This window comes from Phytophthora cinnamomi, assembly GCF_018691715.1.
Source record: "Phytophthora cinnamomi strain GKB4 chromosome Unknown Contig45, whole genome shotgun sequence".
Lineage (NCBI taxonomy): Eukaryota > Oomycota > Peronosporomycetes > Peronosporales > Peronosporaceae > Phytophthora > Phytophthora cinnamomi.
The window spans coordinates 274,786-291,693 of NW_027150978.1; the positions used below are offsets into that span (position 1 = coordinate 274,786).

At 54.7% G+C, this 16,908-nt stretch overlaps 7 protein-coding genes across 7 annotated transcripts; 5 read left to right on the plus strand and 2 right to left on the minus strand.

The window, feature by feature from the left end:
• Positions 1-6: 6 nt before the first annotated feature.
• On the plus strand, positions 7-1,241 carry IUM83_15615 (syntaxin-like protein; the record flags this gene model as incomplete). The annotated part of the gene is made up of 4 exons (XM_067940448.1): positions 7-138; positions 211-355; positions 464-1,014; positions 1,098-1,241. The coding sequence occupies 4 exons, from the start codon at positions 7-9 to the stop codon at positions 1,239-1,241; spliced, it is 972 nt and encodes a 323-aa protein (XP_067790661.1).
• Positions 1,242-1,690: 449 nt separating this feature from the next.
• Positions 1,691-3,670, plus strand: IUM83_15616 (Endoplasmic reticulum mannosyl-oligosaccharide 1,2-alpha-mannosidase; the record flags this gene model as incomplete). Its single annotated transcript, XM_067940449.1, has 7 exons — positions 1,691-2,079; positions 2,135-2,390; positions 2,443-2,514; positions 2,590-2,715; positions 2,791-2,813; positions 2,903-2,927; positions 2,987-3,670. The coding sequence occupies 7 exons, from the start codon at positions 1,691-1,693 to the stop codon at positions 3,668-3,670; spliced, it is 1,575 nt and encodes a 524-aa protein (XP_067790568.1).
• A 182-nt stretch (positions 3,671-3,852) lies between these two features.
• On the plus strand, positions 3,853-5,022 carry IUM83_15617 (AGC/PKA protein kinase; the record flags this gene model as incomplete). Its single annotated transcript, XM_067940450.1, has 1 exon — positions 3,853-5,022. The coding sequence occupies one exon, from the start codon at positions 3,853-3,855 to the stop codon at positions 5,020-5,022; it is 1,170 nt and encodes a 389-aa protein (XP_067790662.1).
• Positions 5,023-5,925: 903 nt separating this feature from the next.
• On the plus strand, positions 5,926-6,882 carry IUM83_15618 (Mannosyl-oligosaccharide alpha-1,2-mannosidase; the record flags this gene model as incomplete). The annotated part of the gene is made up of 1 exon (XM_067940451.1): positions 5,926-6,882. The coding sequence occupies one exon, from the start codon at positions 5,926-5,928 to the stop codon at positions 6,880-6,882; it is 957 nt and encodes a 318-aa protein (XP_067790660.1).
• Positions 6,883-7,242: 360 nt separating this feature from the next.
• Positions 7,243-8,359, minus strand: IUM83_15619 (Der1-like family; the record flags this gene model as incomplete). The annotated part of the gene is made up of 6 exons (XM_067940452.1): positions 7,243-7,339; positions 7,410-7,479; positions 7,542-7,773; positions 7,850-7,928; positions 8,034-8,107; positions 8,207-8,359. The coding sequence occupies 6 exons, from the start codon at positions 8,357-8,359 to the stop codon at positions 7,243-7,245; spliced, it is 705 nt and encodes a 234-aa protein (XP_067790659.1).
• Positions 8,360-8,587: 228 nt separating this feature from the next.
• On the plus strand, positions 8,588-9,237 carry IUM83_15620 (E3 ubiquitin-protein ligase Zswim2; the record flags this gene model as incomplete). Its single annotated transcript, XM_067940453.1, has 3 exons — positions 8,588-8,704; positions 8,775-8,945; positions 9,025-9,237. The coding sequence occupies 3 exons, from the start codon at positions 8,588-8,590 to the stop codon at positions 9,235-9,237; spliced, it is 501 nt and encodes a 166-aa protein (XP_067790589.1).
• A 2,887-nt stretch (positions 9,238-12,124) lies between these two features.
• Positions 12,125-14,998, minus strand: IUM83_15621 (Transmembrane protein; the record flags this gene model as incomplete). Its single annotated transcript, XM_067940454.1, has 1 exon — positions 12,125-14,998. The coding sequence occupies one exon, from the start codon at positions 14,996-14,998 to the stop codon at positions 12,125-12,127; it is 2,874 nt and encodes a 957-aa protein (XP_067790582.1).
• Between the last annotated feature and the right edge of the window lie 1,910 nt (positions 14,999-16,908).

Here is a 16,908-nt window from a genome sequence, read left to right on the forward strand (position 1 = left end):
GTGAGAATGGCGTATCGAGACCTCACGAGCCGCTTCCAGGAGCGGCGGGCGAACCTGCGCAAGCGCAACTTGCGCTTCCGGATGAGGCCGAGGCTGGACAACTCGCCGCTGCTGGGCGCGCTGTTCCTGTCCAAGCAGGTGGCGGCGCGGGGATGGGTGATGCGCCTTCCGAATAAGTGTGCTGATGCTACTGGTGGTGTTGAGTTGCAGAGGGCCAAGTCGCATGCGATGGAGAAGGCGCTGCTGCAGGACGCGCACGAATTCCCTGAAGGAGAGCATGGGGACGTACATAAGCCCGAGTGGACGCGCTTTGCGGACAGCGCAGACGAATCAATCCGCCTGCTGCATGCCAAGTGTACGAGGTCTTTCTTGATCGTGCTCGGGTCGGTTTCTTCCATTGTAGATCGCTAACTCACAGCTTTGCGACGCTATTGTCGTCTTGTTCGTTGCTTGTGCCGTCCAGTGGAGTATTTGCAACTTCTGCATACTCGAAGACTCATGATCCGGTTCGACGACTCGGAGATCCAGCAAGAGCGAGAGATCAATTGTCTGACCGAGGAGATCACCGCGTTGTTTCATAAGGCGGATCGCTCGCTCAAGAAGATCACGAGAACTTTTGTCGGTGGGGAGCCAAGCCCGTCGCCTGCGGATCGGCTGGTGCGATTGAATACGCAGCGTGCTATTGCCGGTCGCTTGCAAGAGATATCCATCCAGTTCCGGGCACGGCAGCGTGAGTATCTTCAGCGACTTCAGCTCCAGAAGTTCGGGAGCGAGATTTTCGACGTCGACGAGATGGAGAAGGGAGCGGCGAGAGCAGGCGAAAGTTTTCGCTTCGGCAATAAGGCAACCGCGCAGACAATGGACCACACTGAGTACGACATCCGGGCTCGAGACATCGAAATCCAGCGCATTGCCAAGTCCGTCGCAACGCTAGCGACCATGTTCAAGGAAGTCGCGGAGATGGTGATCGACCAAGGCACGCTCATAGACCGGATCGACTACAACATGGAGCAGGTAGCGCCACAGCTGACCCGCCTGCTCATTCCACTCTCACCACGCTAACAATCTGTTCTTCGACCGCTTTCCTACTGCTCTAGGTGGTCGAGAGAATGCGCTCCGGGCTGAACCAGCTCGATCGCGCCGAGAAGTACCAGCGCAACACGAGGCCGGAGCGCTGCATCTTCCTGCTGCTGTCGCTCATCACGCTGTGCTTCTTCATCCTCGTGATGAAACACTCTTGATCGGTTGCAACCACTCTCAGTCTCTCACGGACACGGAATGGATACGCTTGCTACCATTGGGCATCGGGGCCCTGGTCGCTAGACCCGGGCCGCTCACTCGTTGTGTTCTCAACGGGCTCGCCGAGTCCACCAAGCCGAGCAACGAGTCAAAGCGAGCATCCACCACCCGCTCCGCCTCCTCGCTCCGCCCAGCAGACCCAAAGCTCGCTCTCAATTGACACGCATAAACAAGTTGTTCCTCGTCATGTGCCCAGCTCTTCGTTCCATCCATCCATCCCTTCCCTACCAATTCAAAAGTGCCGTCTCCATTGGCCAAAATCCCTCCCCCTCTTCAATGCCTCATCCCCCCTCCTCAGTGACATCAACCCCTCCCCCTCTTCAATGCCTCATCCCCCCTCCTCAGTGACATCAACCCCTCCCCTTCACACACGTTCAATAACCCGCCGAGCATGGAGCCGCGTGCCCGTCGTCTTAGCAACATCCGCGAGCCGCCGCTGGGGCCGCTGGCCGCGTCCCAGCTGCCCGCCAAGAGCTTCAGCCGCGGTGGGAGCGCTCGCAGCGGCGTGTCCACGTCCCGCTCGCTGTCCATGGCTGTGGTGCTGCGTCTGCTGCTGGGGCTGCTGTGCGTGGGGATGGTCGTGCAGTGGGTGCTCTGGAGCTCCAGCGTCGTGGACCGGCAGGCTGCAATGAACACCCCTAATAACGGGTGGATGAACCACCTGCGCCGCATCGAGCACGCGGCCGACACGCCCGCGCCGGCGCCGCCCGTGGACGCGTTCGAGTTCGAGCCGCCGGCCAGCGACCCGACCCACGACGAGGAGCAGCGTCGGCGCGCGCCGTACGATCCGACGAGGCACAACGAGGACCAGAAGCAGGTGGCCGACATGGTGCAGTGGGTCTAAGGGTTACGCCACCTACGCGTACGGCCACGACTCGCTCAACGTCAAGACGTACAAGGGCACGGGGCTGCCGGACCACGACATGGCGCTCACGCTCGTGGACGCGCTGGACACGCTCTACCTCGTGGGCATGTTCGACGAGTTCGACCGCGCCAGCGAGTGGGTGGCCAACAACATGGAGCAGCGGATCTTCCTCAGTGGCTTCATCAGCTTCTTCGAGACGACCATCCGCCCCATGGGGGGGACTGCTGTCGTCCTACTACATGTCGGGACACGTGCACCTGCTGACCATCGCGAACAAGCTGGGCACGGCTCTTTCGCCTGCGTTCGAGGTCTACGACCACGGCATGCCCGCCAAGGACTTTGACATTGTGGTATGTGGATCATGGGAGGGTGGCACGGTCAAGAGGTGCGATTCTGATGGTTGTTTTTTTTTTCGTGGTGTATAGACGAAGAGTACACGAGCTGCCCCGTCGTTGGCAGAGGTTGGCACGCTGCAGATGGAGTTCAAGTATCTCGCCCGGCTCACGGGAATCTCGAAGTACCAGGAGCAAGTGGACCGCATTTCCGACTCGGTACGTGAGCTAGTATTGGTGGCACTAGGATCGTTACTGACCACGTTTCGTCTAAAATTGTATTGATACATGTAGTTGGCGCAGCAAGTGGAGGAGAAGTACACGAACGGACTCTTGCCGGTGCAACTGAACCAACAAAGCGGAAAGATTGCCACGTCAAAGATTACGTTGGTGCTAATGGTGACAGCTACTACGAGTATCTGTTGAAGCAGGTATGGATACAAGTGTTCAAAGTTGGAGGAGAGGATCTAACTTAAGCTGTATGTTGTAGTGGCTTCTTTCGGGCAAGAAAGACGATAAGTTCAAAACGCAGTACATGACAGCGGTGGACGGAATCATGGACAAGCTCTTGGGCACCTCAAAGCCCAACGGTCTCGTGTTTATTGGTGAGCTCGTCTATGGCAAGTTTGAGCCCAAGATGGACCACTTGGTGTGTTTTGTGCCGGGTATGTTGGCGCTCGGATATCAGAACGGCATGCCGGAAGAGCACCTCACCCTCGCGAAACAGCTCATGGAGACTTGTTACCAAATGTACGCGCAAATGGAATCGAAGCTCGCCCCCGAAATCATGTACTTCAACATGAAGGAAAACGTTGAGGAAGACCTTGCCGTCAGTGCTACTGATGCCTTCAACTTGCTTCGTCCTGAGACGGTGGAAAGCTTGATGGTGTTGTACCGCGTGACGAAAGACGAGAAATACCGTGAGTATGGCCGTGCCATCATGAGGGCGTTTGAGAAGAACTGCCGGTTAGAGCGCGGCGGGTATGCCAGCATCGGCAATGTGGCTAAGGGGCCGATTCATGTTGGTTTCCGCAACGAAATGGAGAGCTTCTTCATCGCTGAGACGCTCAAGTATCTATTCCTGCTCTTTTCGGACGACTCGATGTTGGCGTTGGATGAGATCGTCTTCAACACGGAAGCCCACCCATTCCCGATAGACAAAACTGCCGCATAGACCAGTGAAGTGCTCGTCTTCAATACCCGTGCCGAGTTCAATTCCAGTGTACTGCCATTCTACATACCCGCGTAAGTTAACGAATGGAGCTTGTTGTAACCGTGGTGATGCTTTCTATTCTTCGCGTTGTACATGTATTTTGAGCACTAGGTCTGCCCCTGTGAAACGGTTCCCGCTCCAAGCTGTCCGACACTGTAGATGAGGGCAACCTCATCAAGCGTGCTTTGCAGATGGGCGGCGCAGTGTCGGTCCTCGGTGATCCAGCCCCAAATTCGAGTTACAGATATGGCGAGACTACTGACGCACAGGGTGACAAGGTAGGGGACGAGGTGGTGTCCTGGATCGGTTTGAAGTTGGAAATGCCACCAAAACCATTCAGCGTGGAGAACTACTTCGAGATGCAGAATATTGTGGGCACGGGTATGCTGGGAAAGGTGCGCCTCGTTCGACACAAGCGGTCAAGTCTTTACTACATCCTCAAGTCGATCAAAAAGAAGGATGTGATCGTAAAAAAGATGGTCCCACAACTTGAAGCCGAGCGCGACGCGATGGAACACATGACGGCAATTCAGCATCCGTTCGCCGTTCGGTTCTTCGGCAGTTTGTCCACTTCATCGCACGTTCACTTCCTGATGGAGTATGCGCCAGGTGGCGAGCTTTTCCATCGTCTACACAACGTCGGGCGCCTATCCAACGACGAGGCCAAGTTTTACGCTACAGAACTCGTCGTATTCATTGATGCGTGTCATACAAATGGCTTCATGTTTCGAGATCTCAAGCCCGAGAATATCTTGCTGGACGCTGGTGGACACATCAAAGTGGTGGATTTCGGCTTTGCCAAGGCGATTCGCAATCCAAGCGACCGGACCACGACCAGTGTGGGGACACCTCAGTATTTGGCGCCAGAGCAACTCACGTTATCGAACAAAGCCCGCAACTACTCGAGAATTGTGGACTGGTGGGCGTTTGCCTGCGTGGTGTACGAAATGGTGAGCGGTTCGCCACCGTTCACGTCACGGCGCAACGAGTCTCATTTCGAGCTGTACAACCGCATCCTCTCGGGCAAGATCTTCTGGCCGCGGTACATGCAAAGCCCGTTGAAAGACTTGCTTCGGAGCATGCTGCAAAGCGACCCTGCCAAACGGCTGAGCGAGGTCGGTGCTATCAAGGAGCATGCGTGGTTCGAGAACGTGGACTGGGACTCTGTCCCGCTCCGTCAAGTTATTGCGCCGCACATCCCGACTTTGACCTGCCCTGGAGACACGTCCAACTTCGACGACTACCCAAGTTCGAGCGAGGAGACCCCGCCGCTCGACAACGACGCATCTCGGCACGAGTTTCGCAACTTTTGACACGCATCGATCGGCCGGTGTCACTCGACAGACATCCAGACACCGGATCACATTCGCGTCAGGATGGTAATCACTACGACAGCGAGCCGGAAACCCAAGCAGAGATGATTGCCAGCGCCCACCCGGACACTGGAACCCGTGATGTAGGCAGATGGTGTGCAGCGTTGTGAACGTTCTGCTTGAGAGCGTTCGGGCGATGGCGTTGCCAACGCGTCACATGGTGTCGACACGAAAATCGGCGGCAGTTGCCGCTCGTCTACAGGGCACTTCAACTACAGCATGTATTACATGTATCATGCTGTCGTGAAGCTACAGCAAACCATACTGCACGATCAATAACTTGTGCCATCCCGTTGCGCGTGCACTGCTGTTCGCAGGCGAGAGCCGGGCACTATACATGTGCACACTTCTTTCGCCTCCTGCTGGTGCTGGAGCACACGGTATGGATGGCGGGGCTGCAAGTGCGGCGCTGCGAGGCAAAGTCTGCCGAAGCAGCTTGTTCCGGAGCCAGCCGAGACTCGCAGTAGGGTCGAGGTCAAGCTGCGAGCTGGGCTCTTGTCCATCTTGGCAGCGCCGCGGCGTTTGCAATGGGTCGGGAAAGGCGAGGCGGTTCACACAATCCGGAGTTCTCCACACTGGTGTGGGTTCCTCCCTGTCGGCTCCACGCGCCTTTGTCTTCCTTCCGTCCTTCCTTCCTCCCTTCCGTCGCCTTTGCCGAGGGCCCTCCTCATTCTGCAAAAGGGTCTCCGTCGCCCAACGCGCCTCGCAACCGATTTGTGGCGCGCGCGGCCGGGGAAAACCGAGGAAGAAGAGCAGGAAGGGCACGTGCAGAGACCGGCAGTTCAAAGCGCGGTGTAATAGCGAGCTGTGGCCTCGTGGAATCGACCAGAGAGACCACCAACCATGCCAGCGTCGAAAACGACTCGCCCGGCACTGCTGGACCCGCTTCACTCTCCAGGAAGCGACGAACCAGGCGAGCCGCTCCAGCTCCCGCTCCAGCTCCAGCACGGCCAGCAGCAGCTTGAGCACTTGACGCGGCGTGCAGAAGACGCCGGTGCGACCTTCCGACAGAACCAGGCGACAGCGGAGACCATGGGCAAGACCAAGAGACGCATGTTCTCGTCGCCGTTGCTGCGCCGCTCGGCCACGGCGTCGTCCGCGGCGGCGGCTTCGGCCGCCTCCAAGATCAAATCCAACCTGTCGACCGTCACCAAGTTGCCCACGGCGTTGAAGCGATCGGCGACGACCAACAGCGCCAACGCCAACGCCAACGACGACAACAAGGCGAACGTCGGCCGAGCTCCGACGATTCCGTCGCGGTCGGACTCGTCCAGTACCGAATCCGCCGCCAAGCAGGAAGCCCCCAAGCAGCACGGCAGCAAGATGTTCAGCATCCCGTCCATGATGCGCATCCGGACCGGGTCCAAGGAGGACAAAACGCACGAGTCCGCACACGTGGACGGGCCCAAGGACTCGGCGGAGGACAAGTCCGAGCTGAGCAACAATGACACCTCGAGCAGCAGCGAGACGGAGGGTGATGGCGACATGGAAGCGACGTCGCCGGAGGCTGCAGCGCAGGCCCACAAGTCGGCGATCAACAGCGCCTCCCGCTTCGTTATGGGCATGCCCACGTTGCTGAGACGCGCAGTCTCCAACAACACGCCGGCGACTGCTGCTGCTGCTGTTGTTGCTACCCAGAAGAAGTCGCCGGACACCAGCGCCAACTCGACCCCTCGAGGGCAGCTCCCTGAGGATGATTTCGAGGAGAATGAACGGCATTCGCTGCTCATGATGATGCAGGTGCCTGAGTCGCGGAGGAATTCGCAGATTCCGCTCATGGCGGTCAACGAGGCATGGTAAGCAAAGCGGGCAGAGCGAAATGCCTGCTTCCTTACATCATCGACTGCATCCTGCAGTATATCTATGCCTCGCCATGCCCCTCCAGCTACTGCTTCGTTTTGCGAAAGAAGCAAGACGATGCTCGTACACCATCAAGGTCGTAGCCTGGTACGAGAGTACATATTCGGCTGTGGTCTGCATGGCACAGGCCACACGGGTCATCTAATTATCAGCTTATAATGACAGAAAAGGTTTTTTTGCATTGCCATCACGGTTTCTTAGCAGCATGGATTAAGCTGCGTTTGGTATTGTCGATTCGATGAAAGGCTTGCGGCCCACCCTATCTTCAATTGGTTTTTCAGTTTTGCTCAATACACATTTTTACTCCATGTGAGGGTGGTCATTGCCATCTGCGCCGAAGTCGTTGATCACCTGCTCGCCATCGACAACCGCAGGGCGCGGATCGAGCAGGTATCGACTGCGGAAGGAGCCACAAACAGTAACGTCAGCACAGCTCGCTAAAAGGTCATGGCAATCACAGCACGTACATGATACGGGGAGTAGCAAGCGGCCGTTGAGTCTTCCACCCTCGGATGCTTGCAATCGTAGGGTACACATCTGCATATCCAACGCGAAAGGTTAGCAGCTCTTCGTTTAACGATCGACTAAGTAAACCGCACCTTCAAGAAAGTAGTAGATGTGTCCTACAATGATGCCAATCAGGTCCGTCGTGGCGCTGTTTCCCAGCAGAATCGAGAAGGAGAAGAGCACCCACGGCAAATACGGCGCCGTGAAGGGGAACAACCCCAGGAAGCTCATCCGCACGTGCTCGTTGCGTCGTCCCCAGAGGTACACCATCATGAACGTCAGCGACGAGCCCAGAAAGTGGATGTTCACGAACGGCGCCACCAACTGCATCAACCACCAGCAATAAACACATCAGCACTCTCCCGCAGAGTCCTCGTCCCCACACACCACGTGGACGTACGATCATCACCACCGCGCCCAGCAGCAACATGTACACGAAGTCCGCTGTCCGACCGCGGAAGGAACCCTCCTCCAGTAATCTGCAGTAGCGGACGCTGTTCACACCAACAAATCCACCATTACTAGAGCTCTACCATGGTGTTAACGCAGCCTGCAGCGCGGCAAGTTCACGAGCAGCTACGTACACGAAGTACATGTGGAAGAGGAAGTCGAGGCTGAAGAGGCCGAAGAACATGAAGTTGGTCACGAGCCGCCACACCTGCAGCGGTACGAGTAGTGCAAAACGGTGTGCAAGCACAACCGCGTCAGTGTCACCGCCCCACGGCCCATTGCAACGCCAGCACCGCTGCCCACGCACTTGTCCCTTGAAGAAGATGAGGTTAAAGTTGAAATAGAGCGAGAAGGGCGACACCAGGTCCAGCGCGCAGGCCGTGGTCGTCAGGAACGAGCCTGTCAGGTACAGCCGCGACACCACGGGGATCTCGTAGTACCATTCCAGCGGGTCGTTCATGCTCGTCCAGGGGCTCCTCTGCCTGCTTGATGTGATGTGGTGCTGGCTTGTGAAATGACGCCACTTGGCAATCGCCCACCTACAAACAGCCCCCAACCTACAGTTGTAGGTTGGGGTATAGGTTGATGGGGGTCCACTATTCGGGCGAGGGCTCGTTATTAGGAGCAGGTAGGGTACAAGTTGAAGTGGAGTGACCACGTCCATTTTTGGTGCGAGACAAGCAGTGCGATGAGCCGACTGGTGCCGTACCGGACGAAGGTGTCGGAGGAGGTGGCGGCAAGCATCCAGCAGACGCTGAGCACGACCATGTACCTGGTGCAGACCACGGGCCCCACGTCCTACGTGGTGCGTTGTACTACCTAGATGTAGATCAGTTGTGTGTGCGCGTAGTGTTTTAACCACTGGGATGCTGTAGATCCAGGAGCAGAACTGTAACAAGAAGCACAAGGTGCTGATCGGGTCGCTGCAGAGCTGCAGCTGCGGCACCGCCGACATATGCATCCACATCCTGTTCGTCATGCTCAAGGTGCTGCGTGTACCAGCGACGACGCCCGTCGTGTGGCAGAAGTCGCTGATTGATTCGGAGGTGGGGAAGAGTTTATACTACACTGCACGTTTGAGGGCGAGGTTGGGTCATTTCTTTTGTCTTGTTGCTGGTGCTGCAGATTGAGACGCTCCTTCGTGGAGGATACAGAGAGCAGTTGAGGCCGGCGCCGAAGCCGTTCATGAAGAGGAAGAAGGAAGAGGCTGCGGCTAAGGCTGCGCAGCCTGAAGATGCAGATGTGGAGAGGCATGAACTGGTGGAAGGAGAGGTGTGCGCTATCTGTCAGGAAGACATGGACGACAATCAGCCACTCACTTTCTGCCGCAAAGGGTGAGTGTGCGTTGTATGGTCTGTTTTTATTCAACTTGTGCTAACTGTTTCGGCTGTAGTTGCGGCAACAACTTTCACATCGAGTGTATGAAGGTCTTCGGTGAAAGTCGGAGACAGTCGAAAGAGAACATTATATGTCCGCTGTGTCGTCAAGACTGGGGAGACACAGCGCTGTCTTCGCTGCGAAAGGAGATTGACGCAGCAAACAGGGCTCCGAACGTTCATAAAGGAGCATCGTGCAGGAAATGCAAGATAAAACCTATTCGATGCGAACGATATCGCTGCGTACAGTGCAAGAATGTGGATTTGTGTGCGCGCTGCTTCAAGTCTAACGCCCACTCGAGTCATGCTTTCGTGATGAAGCACAATGTTCCAGACCCCTGGGTTCCTGCTTCACGTGGAAATCAACCTCGCACAGCTATCAGTTCGGATTTAATTCGGGACCTGGAAAACCGAGAACTTTCAACGAATGATTACGACATGTTGTTGCAACTAGACCAAGGAGACAAGCGCCCCATTCAAGACTACTTGGTGAAAGTTGTTTCAGGGACCAAGGTGAATGCTGAAAACACTAAAACTTTTGGCGAATCTGGATCAACATGCTCGTTGTGTGCTCAAAGTCTCAGGATAAAAGCCTCTCTACATTCGACATTGTGTGGGGTTAGTAGTTCTTGCTCGGTCACTTTAGTCGCGCGTGTTGCTGGTTTCTAATATCATCGCTGTGAATGCATAGCATGTTTTCCACGAGAGCTGCCTCGCTAGGTCGATTTTGGCGCAAATGTACGCATGCCCGTACCCTGGATGTGATCAAGCGCTGTTGCCGGGTTTATTGTACCTTCAACAAAAGTACAAGACCCGTAAAACAGAGCAGTCAAGCGAGCAGAAACAAGAGATTCCTGATGCAATGCCTGTGCTGGACGCATCTTTCGCCGTGTTGGGACTTCAGCAGCGATGCTCTCAGGGTCACGTTACAGGAGACACTAGCAGCAAGGGGTCAAGCTCACGCAGAAACAAGCGAGTGGCTCAATTACGAACTCATCGAGACAGAATTGAGCTTCCCTCGTTACCTGGACTAGTTTCAGTTGGCATAGTGCCACACAAACAGCCCGCTATGGATGAACGTGCATTGGTGCCCAATCAGTTGGAACATGAAAACACTGTCCCCAAGTACTTCGACAGAGCAAGCTCCACCCGAAGCTTTGTAAGGGGGAAGCTGGTCAAAGCCACTCGAGTCCAAAGTGCTCTTCCTGCACTCAGCCAGCCAGTCCCCTCATTTTTAAGCGACGAACAAGTGACTGAAAACCGCCTCAACAATGCTGAGAAGATCCGCTCCGAGCTGAAAGCTATTGAGAGGGAGCGTCTTCAAAAGCAACGGCTACAACGGGAGGAGCGTCGGCAACGCCACCAAGAGAGCAGCATTACTCCAGCATTTACCGGTGTGTTTCTTGGGGAAGAACGTGCTCAAACGGCCAAAGTTCCACCTACGCGAGTGCATCAGGTTAAATTAAAGTTAAAAGAGCGGCACCACCAAGCACGCGAACGAAGCCACCTTCCAACTACTCTCCCAGATTTATTTGTTGGCAACGGGAGATGAAGCTGTAATGTACCAAGAATATTTATCCCTACGGGCCTGCACATGCATACGCTTATTCTACCAGTTTTGTTCCCGATTCGTCAGTGCAAAGTTCCCAGTAGTCAACTGAAAAGCCGAAGCATTGCGTGTCCATCGCGATAAGCCGCTAAGAGATTATTCGGGTGCGATCGTTGCACTCTCGTCTGGGTGAGGTAATGTGTTTTGACAAGGTGGCATTCGATGCCATTGACTACCGGTAGTGCTATCTCCACAGCATTCTGCAGGAAATTGTTATTTTGCAGGCATACCATCGTTATTCCAACATTGAGAAACTGGTCAACACGCCCACAGCGACCTCCTGCTTGCAGCTCGAGCTCGCCGACAATATCGTCGATGAATGTCGGAGCAGTCATTTGTGGTGGTCGTGTCCGCAATCACGCTGGCGTCTGAAGTGGATTCGAGGTGTTCACGGCAGCGACAAACGCGATCAGGTTCTCCTCTTGCCGGTCCATAAGGGTACCTGGATGATCATCATCGATCTAGATCGACGACAGGTACTCGTTGAGCTACCGACAACAACAAAAACTGTGAGCTCGTACAATAGTTGACGATACACAAGGTGCCGCTAGTTTACCACTGGGATTGCGTCGGGTACCGAAGGATGGCATTGGGACCTAGTTTATTCTTGGAGTCGGTTGAGATCGCTTTGTTGTGATAGGACCAGACTAAACTTTCGAGTCAATGTTTGGGATTGACAGGTTCAAGTCGGAGGAATTACAAAATATACTTCAGAAACTACTTCTTCGAGGTGATAACGTCAAATAAGAACTCCGATCAAGCACTTTTCTTTGGCAGAGTAACCTGGGTGCTGTGCCGCACCCAGATTAATTTACTGAGATCGGAACTTGGGTGTTCCTTGGTATCCATGCTTCCATCCACGACAAATTGCGCTGGTGCTTGATCGCATCCTTGCAGTTCCTTGCTGCAATCAGCGTGATAGAGCAGATCGACGTCGGAGTCTCATGGACGGGCAAGAGGACAACGCGACCACGTTGTGATGGCAAAAAAATGTTTTTGCCGCGGCCCGCGGACGTCTTAAACCCAGCTCAAGCTTCCACGTGGCTGCGAACGCGACCGCCGCAATTGACTACCGGCTCATTTATCGACGATGATGTCACCGAACTCGCGCAGATGACAGGAGGTCGCTGTGGTACCTTAATGAAGGCAAAAAGGCTTAGTTTCCTTACTCTACTGAAATTCTTTGTTAGCAACAGAAGCAGATCGTAACGAACATGCCGCGTGAATCTATCTAACTAAACTAAATAATGGAGTTGCGCCGGACGTACAGTGACGGATGAGGTGGTCGTAGGTTGCCGTTGGAGCTGTGAGGGAAGCGGCCTGGAGATCTGCTTTTCTTCCTGCTGCGATGAGATGGCGACGATAAAGGCGTGCGCATCTTGCGATGATGGCGACGGAGCACCATGGACAGCGCGATCGATACCGACACCGCGAACGAAACGTAAATCTCCGGCTTGGATATCGTCGCGAGCACTCTCGGAAGCATGTCTTCTGTGGCCCCGGCGATGTTGTGCTCGAATAGGCATGACGAAATCCGGCGCCGAGCAGAGCCGCAGTGCTCCACTAAGTTGCAGAGCGTTCCTTCGAGCATATGGCAGGACAACTGCATCGACAAGTGCGGGGTATCACATGAAATCTTTTGAGTCATTCCAGCCTGAGCGTCAATCATCGTGATCGGGTCATATTCGGGGACGACTGCGAAGCTTCGGTGGTGTAGACTTGCTCGGTCGACCTTCATCGATGTTCCTCCAATGTGGTGGACCAGTTTGCTGTAACTTTGTACGAACCCTGGCGGGGAGAAGGTCACCGAGGTCGTTCCGACGATGGAGCCAACCAAACGCGCAATTCCGCCGCCCATCGAGTGACCCGTGAGCACCACCTTCCGGTCAGTGAGTGATGTGACGTAGTCCAGCAACTCGTGGTAATACCACGACTCGTGTTGCAATCCAAAAAGCCCGATCATTTCGCTATACAACTCGATCAGGGTGGAGAATGTGACGTCTGGCCAAATGCGGATCGTCGGGAAAACGGATGACAACACCGAGAACACCACGGGCTCGAAAAACATCTTCACGTCCTCCACGAAATCTGTGAACCTCCATATATCTGTGCCGCGCACTGAAATGACGCTTGTGTTGAGTTTCGGGATATACGCCTCGAAAAAATCGAGCTTAGAACCGGTCTTCGTATTCAACGCGGGCAAGTGAACGTGGACGTCCCCAAGCTCATTGTCGAAGATGGTCGAAATGAACTCAGCTGTGTCATTCGACAACGGGTCAAAGTAGGCAGCTTCTGCGAAGAAAGCCAGGTCGATCAGACTGAGTCCATTCCAGCGGTTTGAGCAACTTGCGTAAAGCGGGTCGTCCACTACTATCGCAGGATTGGTCTTGTTTGCAAGCCCGAGGTGTAGCTTGACAACACCTGTGTGGTGGATATGGATGGAGTTGTCTTCGTACTCCACCGATGTCGCGTCCGGAAACCACTTCGCGCTTTTCTGAAGAACGGAAAGAATGCTGAATCCCGAGAGAGCTCCAACAAATAATAGCAAGATGGCGACTGCGAGGTAGACAAATTTCTTCGCCGTGCGGTGGCCCAAAAGTGGATGTCTCTTGTCAGTCGACGTTTCCTGGAGCATTTGCTGAAGAGTCTGGCCCATTTCGCTTAAGGATGAAGCAGCCTCAGATCGCAAAAAGCGGTCGAACAGGAACAGACCCACCACGACGAAGACGTGGGGTTTCTCCGTCATCTTGGAGCCAACGGAGATAACACCAGCCAAGCCTAGCGCTAGCGGCCCATCAATCAGCACCGCACGCACGCTCAAAAGGCTCACCATACGTAGACAAATGAGCGACACCACGTAGATCGACGGCAGGAGCAGGTTAATAATGGTAAGCTCCAGCTGAGCGTGCACGAACCCCATATTCGGGTGCAGACAAGCCCGGAAGAAGACGATGCCCTGCCCGATGACGAACGTAAACTTGAGCCGCTCAAAGAATCCCGACAGCGCCTTCTTGTTCGAATCGCACTCCTTGACATTGGGAAACGTGAAGCACGTAATCGCAAGGAACCACAGAATCCACCCTACGAGCAACGTCATCCCGAAAATCTCCCACTGGTAGTTCGTGAGGTCGCTCAGCGGCGTGATCTTGAGGCTGAAGTGTCTCGCGCTCCACTCAACCGTCCAGAGTCCACCCAAGAAGTTCATCCCGAGCAGCCACCCACCCAGCAGGAACGTTTTAACCGTGCTGAGTCCCGCCAGCGCCGAGCGCCACCTCGGCAAAATCTCCAGACACAGCTGAATAAACTGGCAGATGGCAATTGCCGTCGAGATGCGCAACGCGCGCTGGAACACCGGGTGCTTGTCCGTCAGCAGCTTGAGGTAGGACTCCTCGCACATGGCCTGCACCAGCGACGAGGACCCCTGCAACGCCGCGCTGCTGCAGTGCGACGGCACCACGATGAGGCTGGGCAGGATGATGAGCATGGGCATTGCAACCGTGAGGATCACCGCCTGGGGGCGGCACTCGCACGCGATGATGCGGCGGATGAGCGGGAAGTTCTGCAGCGACTGCCACGTGAGGATCCACGTGGCGCGGCCGAAGGACAGCACGATGCCCATGACGGACGCGTAGACCACGAGCACGCACAGCGCCTGCACGAAGGGCATGGTGATGATGGTGCTCATGTTCTCGCCCAGCACGGCGCCCACGTTGAAGAGGAAGCCCCAGAGGATGGCCAGCGCCTGCAGCATCACGTACACGAAGAAGAAGGCCACGACGGTGCGCGCGCTCTCCACGCGGCGGAAGACGAGCTTGGGCAGCGCCACGAACAGCAGCCGCAGCGCCGCCTCCCAGCGCAAAATGCCCTCGAAGTAGCGCCGCCGCCACAGCACCAGCTGCGTGGCGCGGAAGGCCTCGAGCTTGCGTCGCTTCATAGTATTGCCTCTATTGCTGCTGCTGCTGCTGCTATTGCTGCTTTTGCTCTGCTTTGGGGACGGCTTGGCGGTGCTGAAGTGGAGGCCGACGGCTCGTTCCCAGGCGAAAGACGCAGGCGGCTCCGGCTCAGGGAGCGACGAGGGCGGCGGACGACGTGAGGAGGAGCCGGACGGAGCCATGTGTCCAGTCGGCAGCTGAAGCGGTAGTGGTATCTCTCTTTCTCTATTGGGAATGGGTCTTTCTTCTCCTTTAAAGGGGCGTAGGTTATCTTGTCTTGTCTTGGTTGTCTCTCTGCCAGCTGATGTGCTATTATGTGAGGTTGGTGATGGGCACCGCGCCGTTTGGGGTCGATGAGAGCAGTAGTGTGTCGCACATGAACGTTGGGTGTTTTGGACCAATGGTGGGGTTTTGAGGGGTTTTTCTGCCTATGGGAGCAGAGACGGGTGTATCCATGTGATGTCATCACGAGCGCGCTGGAAGAGCGTCATGACTGAGCATTTTGCTAGTAGGGTAAACGCTCCCGCTGATTGTGGCCGTGCATGCACTGCAGGCTGCAGGCTGAAGGTCGACGTCGATGGCGATGGCTTAGCTTGGTGGTGCGTTTGAAGCAGCCTGACTCATTCGGTGCGACTCTTGGCGTGGCCTATGGACCAATCGCCGCAGCTTCAACATGTGCAACGCTGGACTTGCTTCAATTTTGAACCGTGTGACTCATATCGCTAGCTCGAAAGGCAACATCGTGAATTCCAACACAATTTGTACCCGACCTATCATGCCAATCGCTGATCAAGAAGAATAAGTGCCTTAGCTCAGTGCAGGGCTCTCATAAGCAGCGGCGCAACAGATGAAAAGTCGACGCAAAGGGCGACGTGTATCACCACGATCTGGTAAAATATTGACTTGGCCGTGCCATTGCGCTCTCGTCCTGGTGGGCCAGGGTGGGTTTACGTTATTGACAACCGGCAGCGCCTCCCCCGTGTAATTAGTGAGCCGGTCTTGTGCTTTTTGGCGGATCGGACTTGAAAACGGCGCTGGTGTCAAAATATACAGATTTGTCGGCACAAACATACACATATGGGAAGTGAATATTATAATATTCATTGAGACCGCGTCAAACAAAAAAAAAATTGCTTAAGAACCAAAGTACGAATCGCGATTTAACCGCATGAATCAAAAAAGCTGCGCCTTTAAGCTATTGATCGTTAGAAAATGTTAAAGGGTTACATCGGTCGAAAAAAATATCTCCATTTCCGGACCGGGTTTTATGTAGGTCGTGTGACCTCAATATTTTTTCAATTTTAACTTATTGTTTATTGCCAGAAAGGTAGTGTAAAAAACAATCGAATTAGAGTTGTTTTTTGCTTTCTACGAGTGCTCTTAGCTTTGGTTTTTTATGCCCGGTTATGTAGGAATTTTGATTGGTCAACGCTAAACATGATTATCTCGAAAACCCGAAATGATGGCTAAGCATCTTTTTGTTTGCTGCGGTCTCATATAAATACCATAGAGTTACAGCCAAACCAAGGACATGCTATATTTATGATGGACCAATATAATGGTCGTCTGGCAGAAATAAATGCCTGGTCATTTCTGTTGGCCAAGTTACCAAAAGAGCGGCTGCGTACAACGGTTTTCGTTCAGGCGAGGCCATGTCTACTTGGCATTGGCTTGTTGTGCACAATTCCACCGATGAATTCAACGACTATCGGGACGAGTGGATGTGCTGCACAGGGTTTTTTTCACAAAGTCAACTTTGACCGCTGCCATGCTTGTGCTGGTCAACACACCATGAAAGAGAGACGTCTTCCATGCTTGAGTAGCACTTGTCGCGAGTTTGGAAATGTGGCGTCATCTGGAAGGTGTTCCACCGCACAACTCAGGACAAGTGGCAGACGAGCGTAAAAGATCGGACCCATGCCCGCGGGTTCTACCTGCGATGTGGAGCATCGGCCAGTTGTGACTCAACCGATGAAAGAACGTATCGCAGTACACGACGAGATTGGGACCCCCCGTATTATCCTTGCTCGTCTCAAGAAGCAAGTAACCACCAAACCATCTAAAGGCGGCTGACCAGAGCTGTCCCAATACA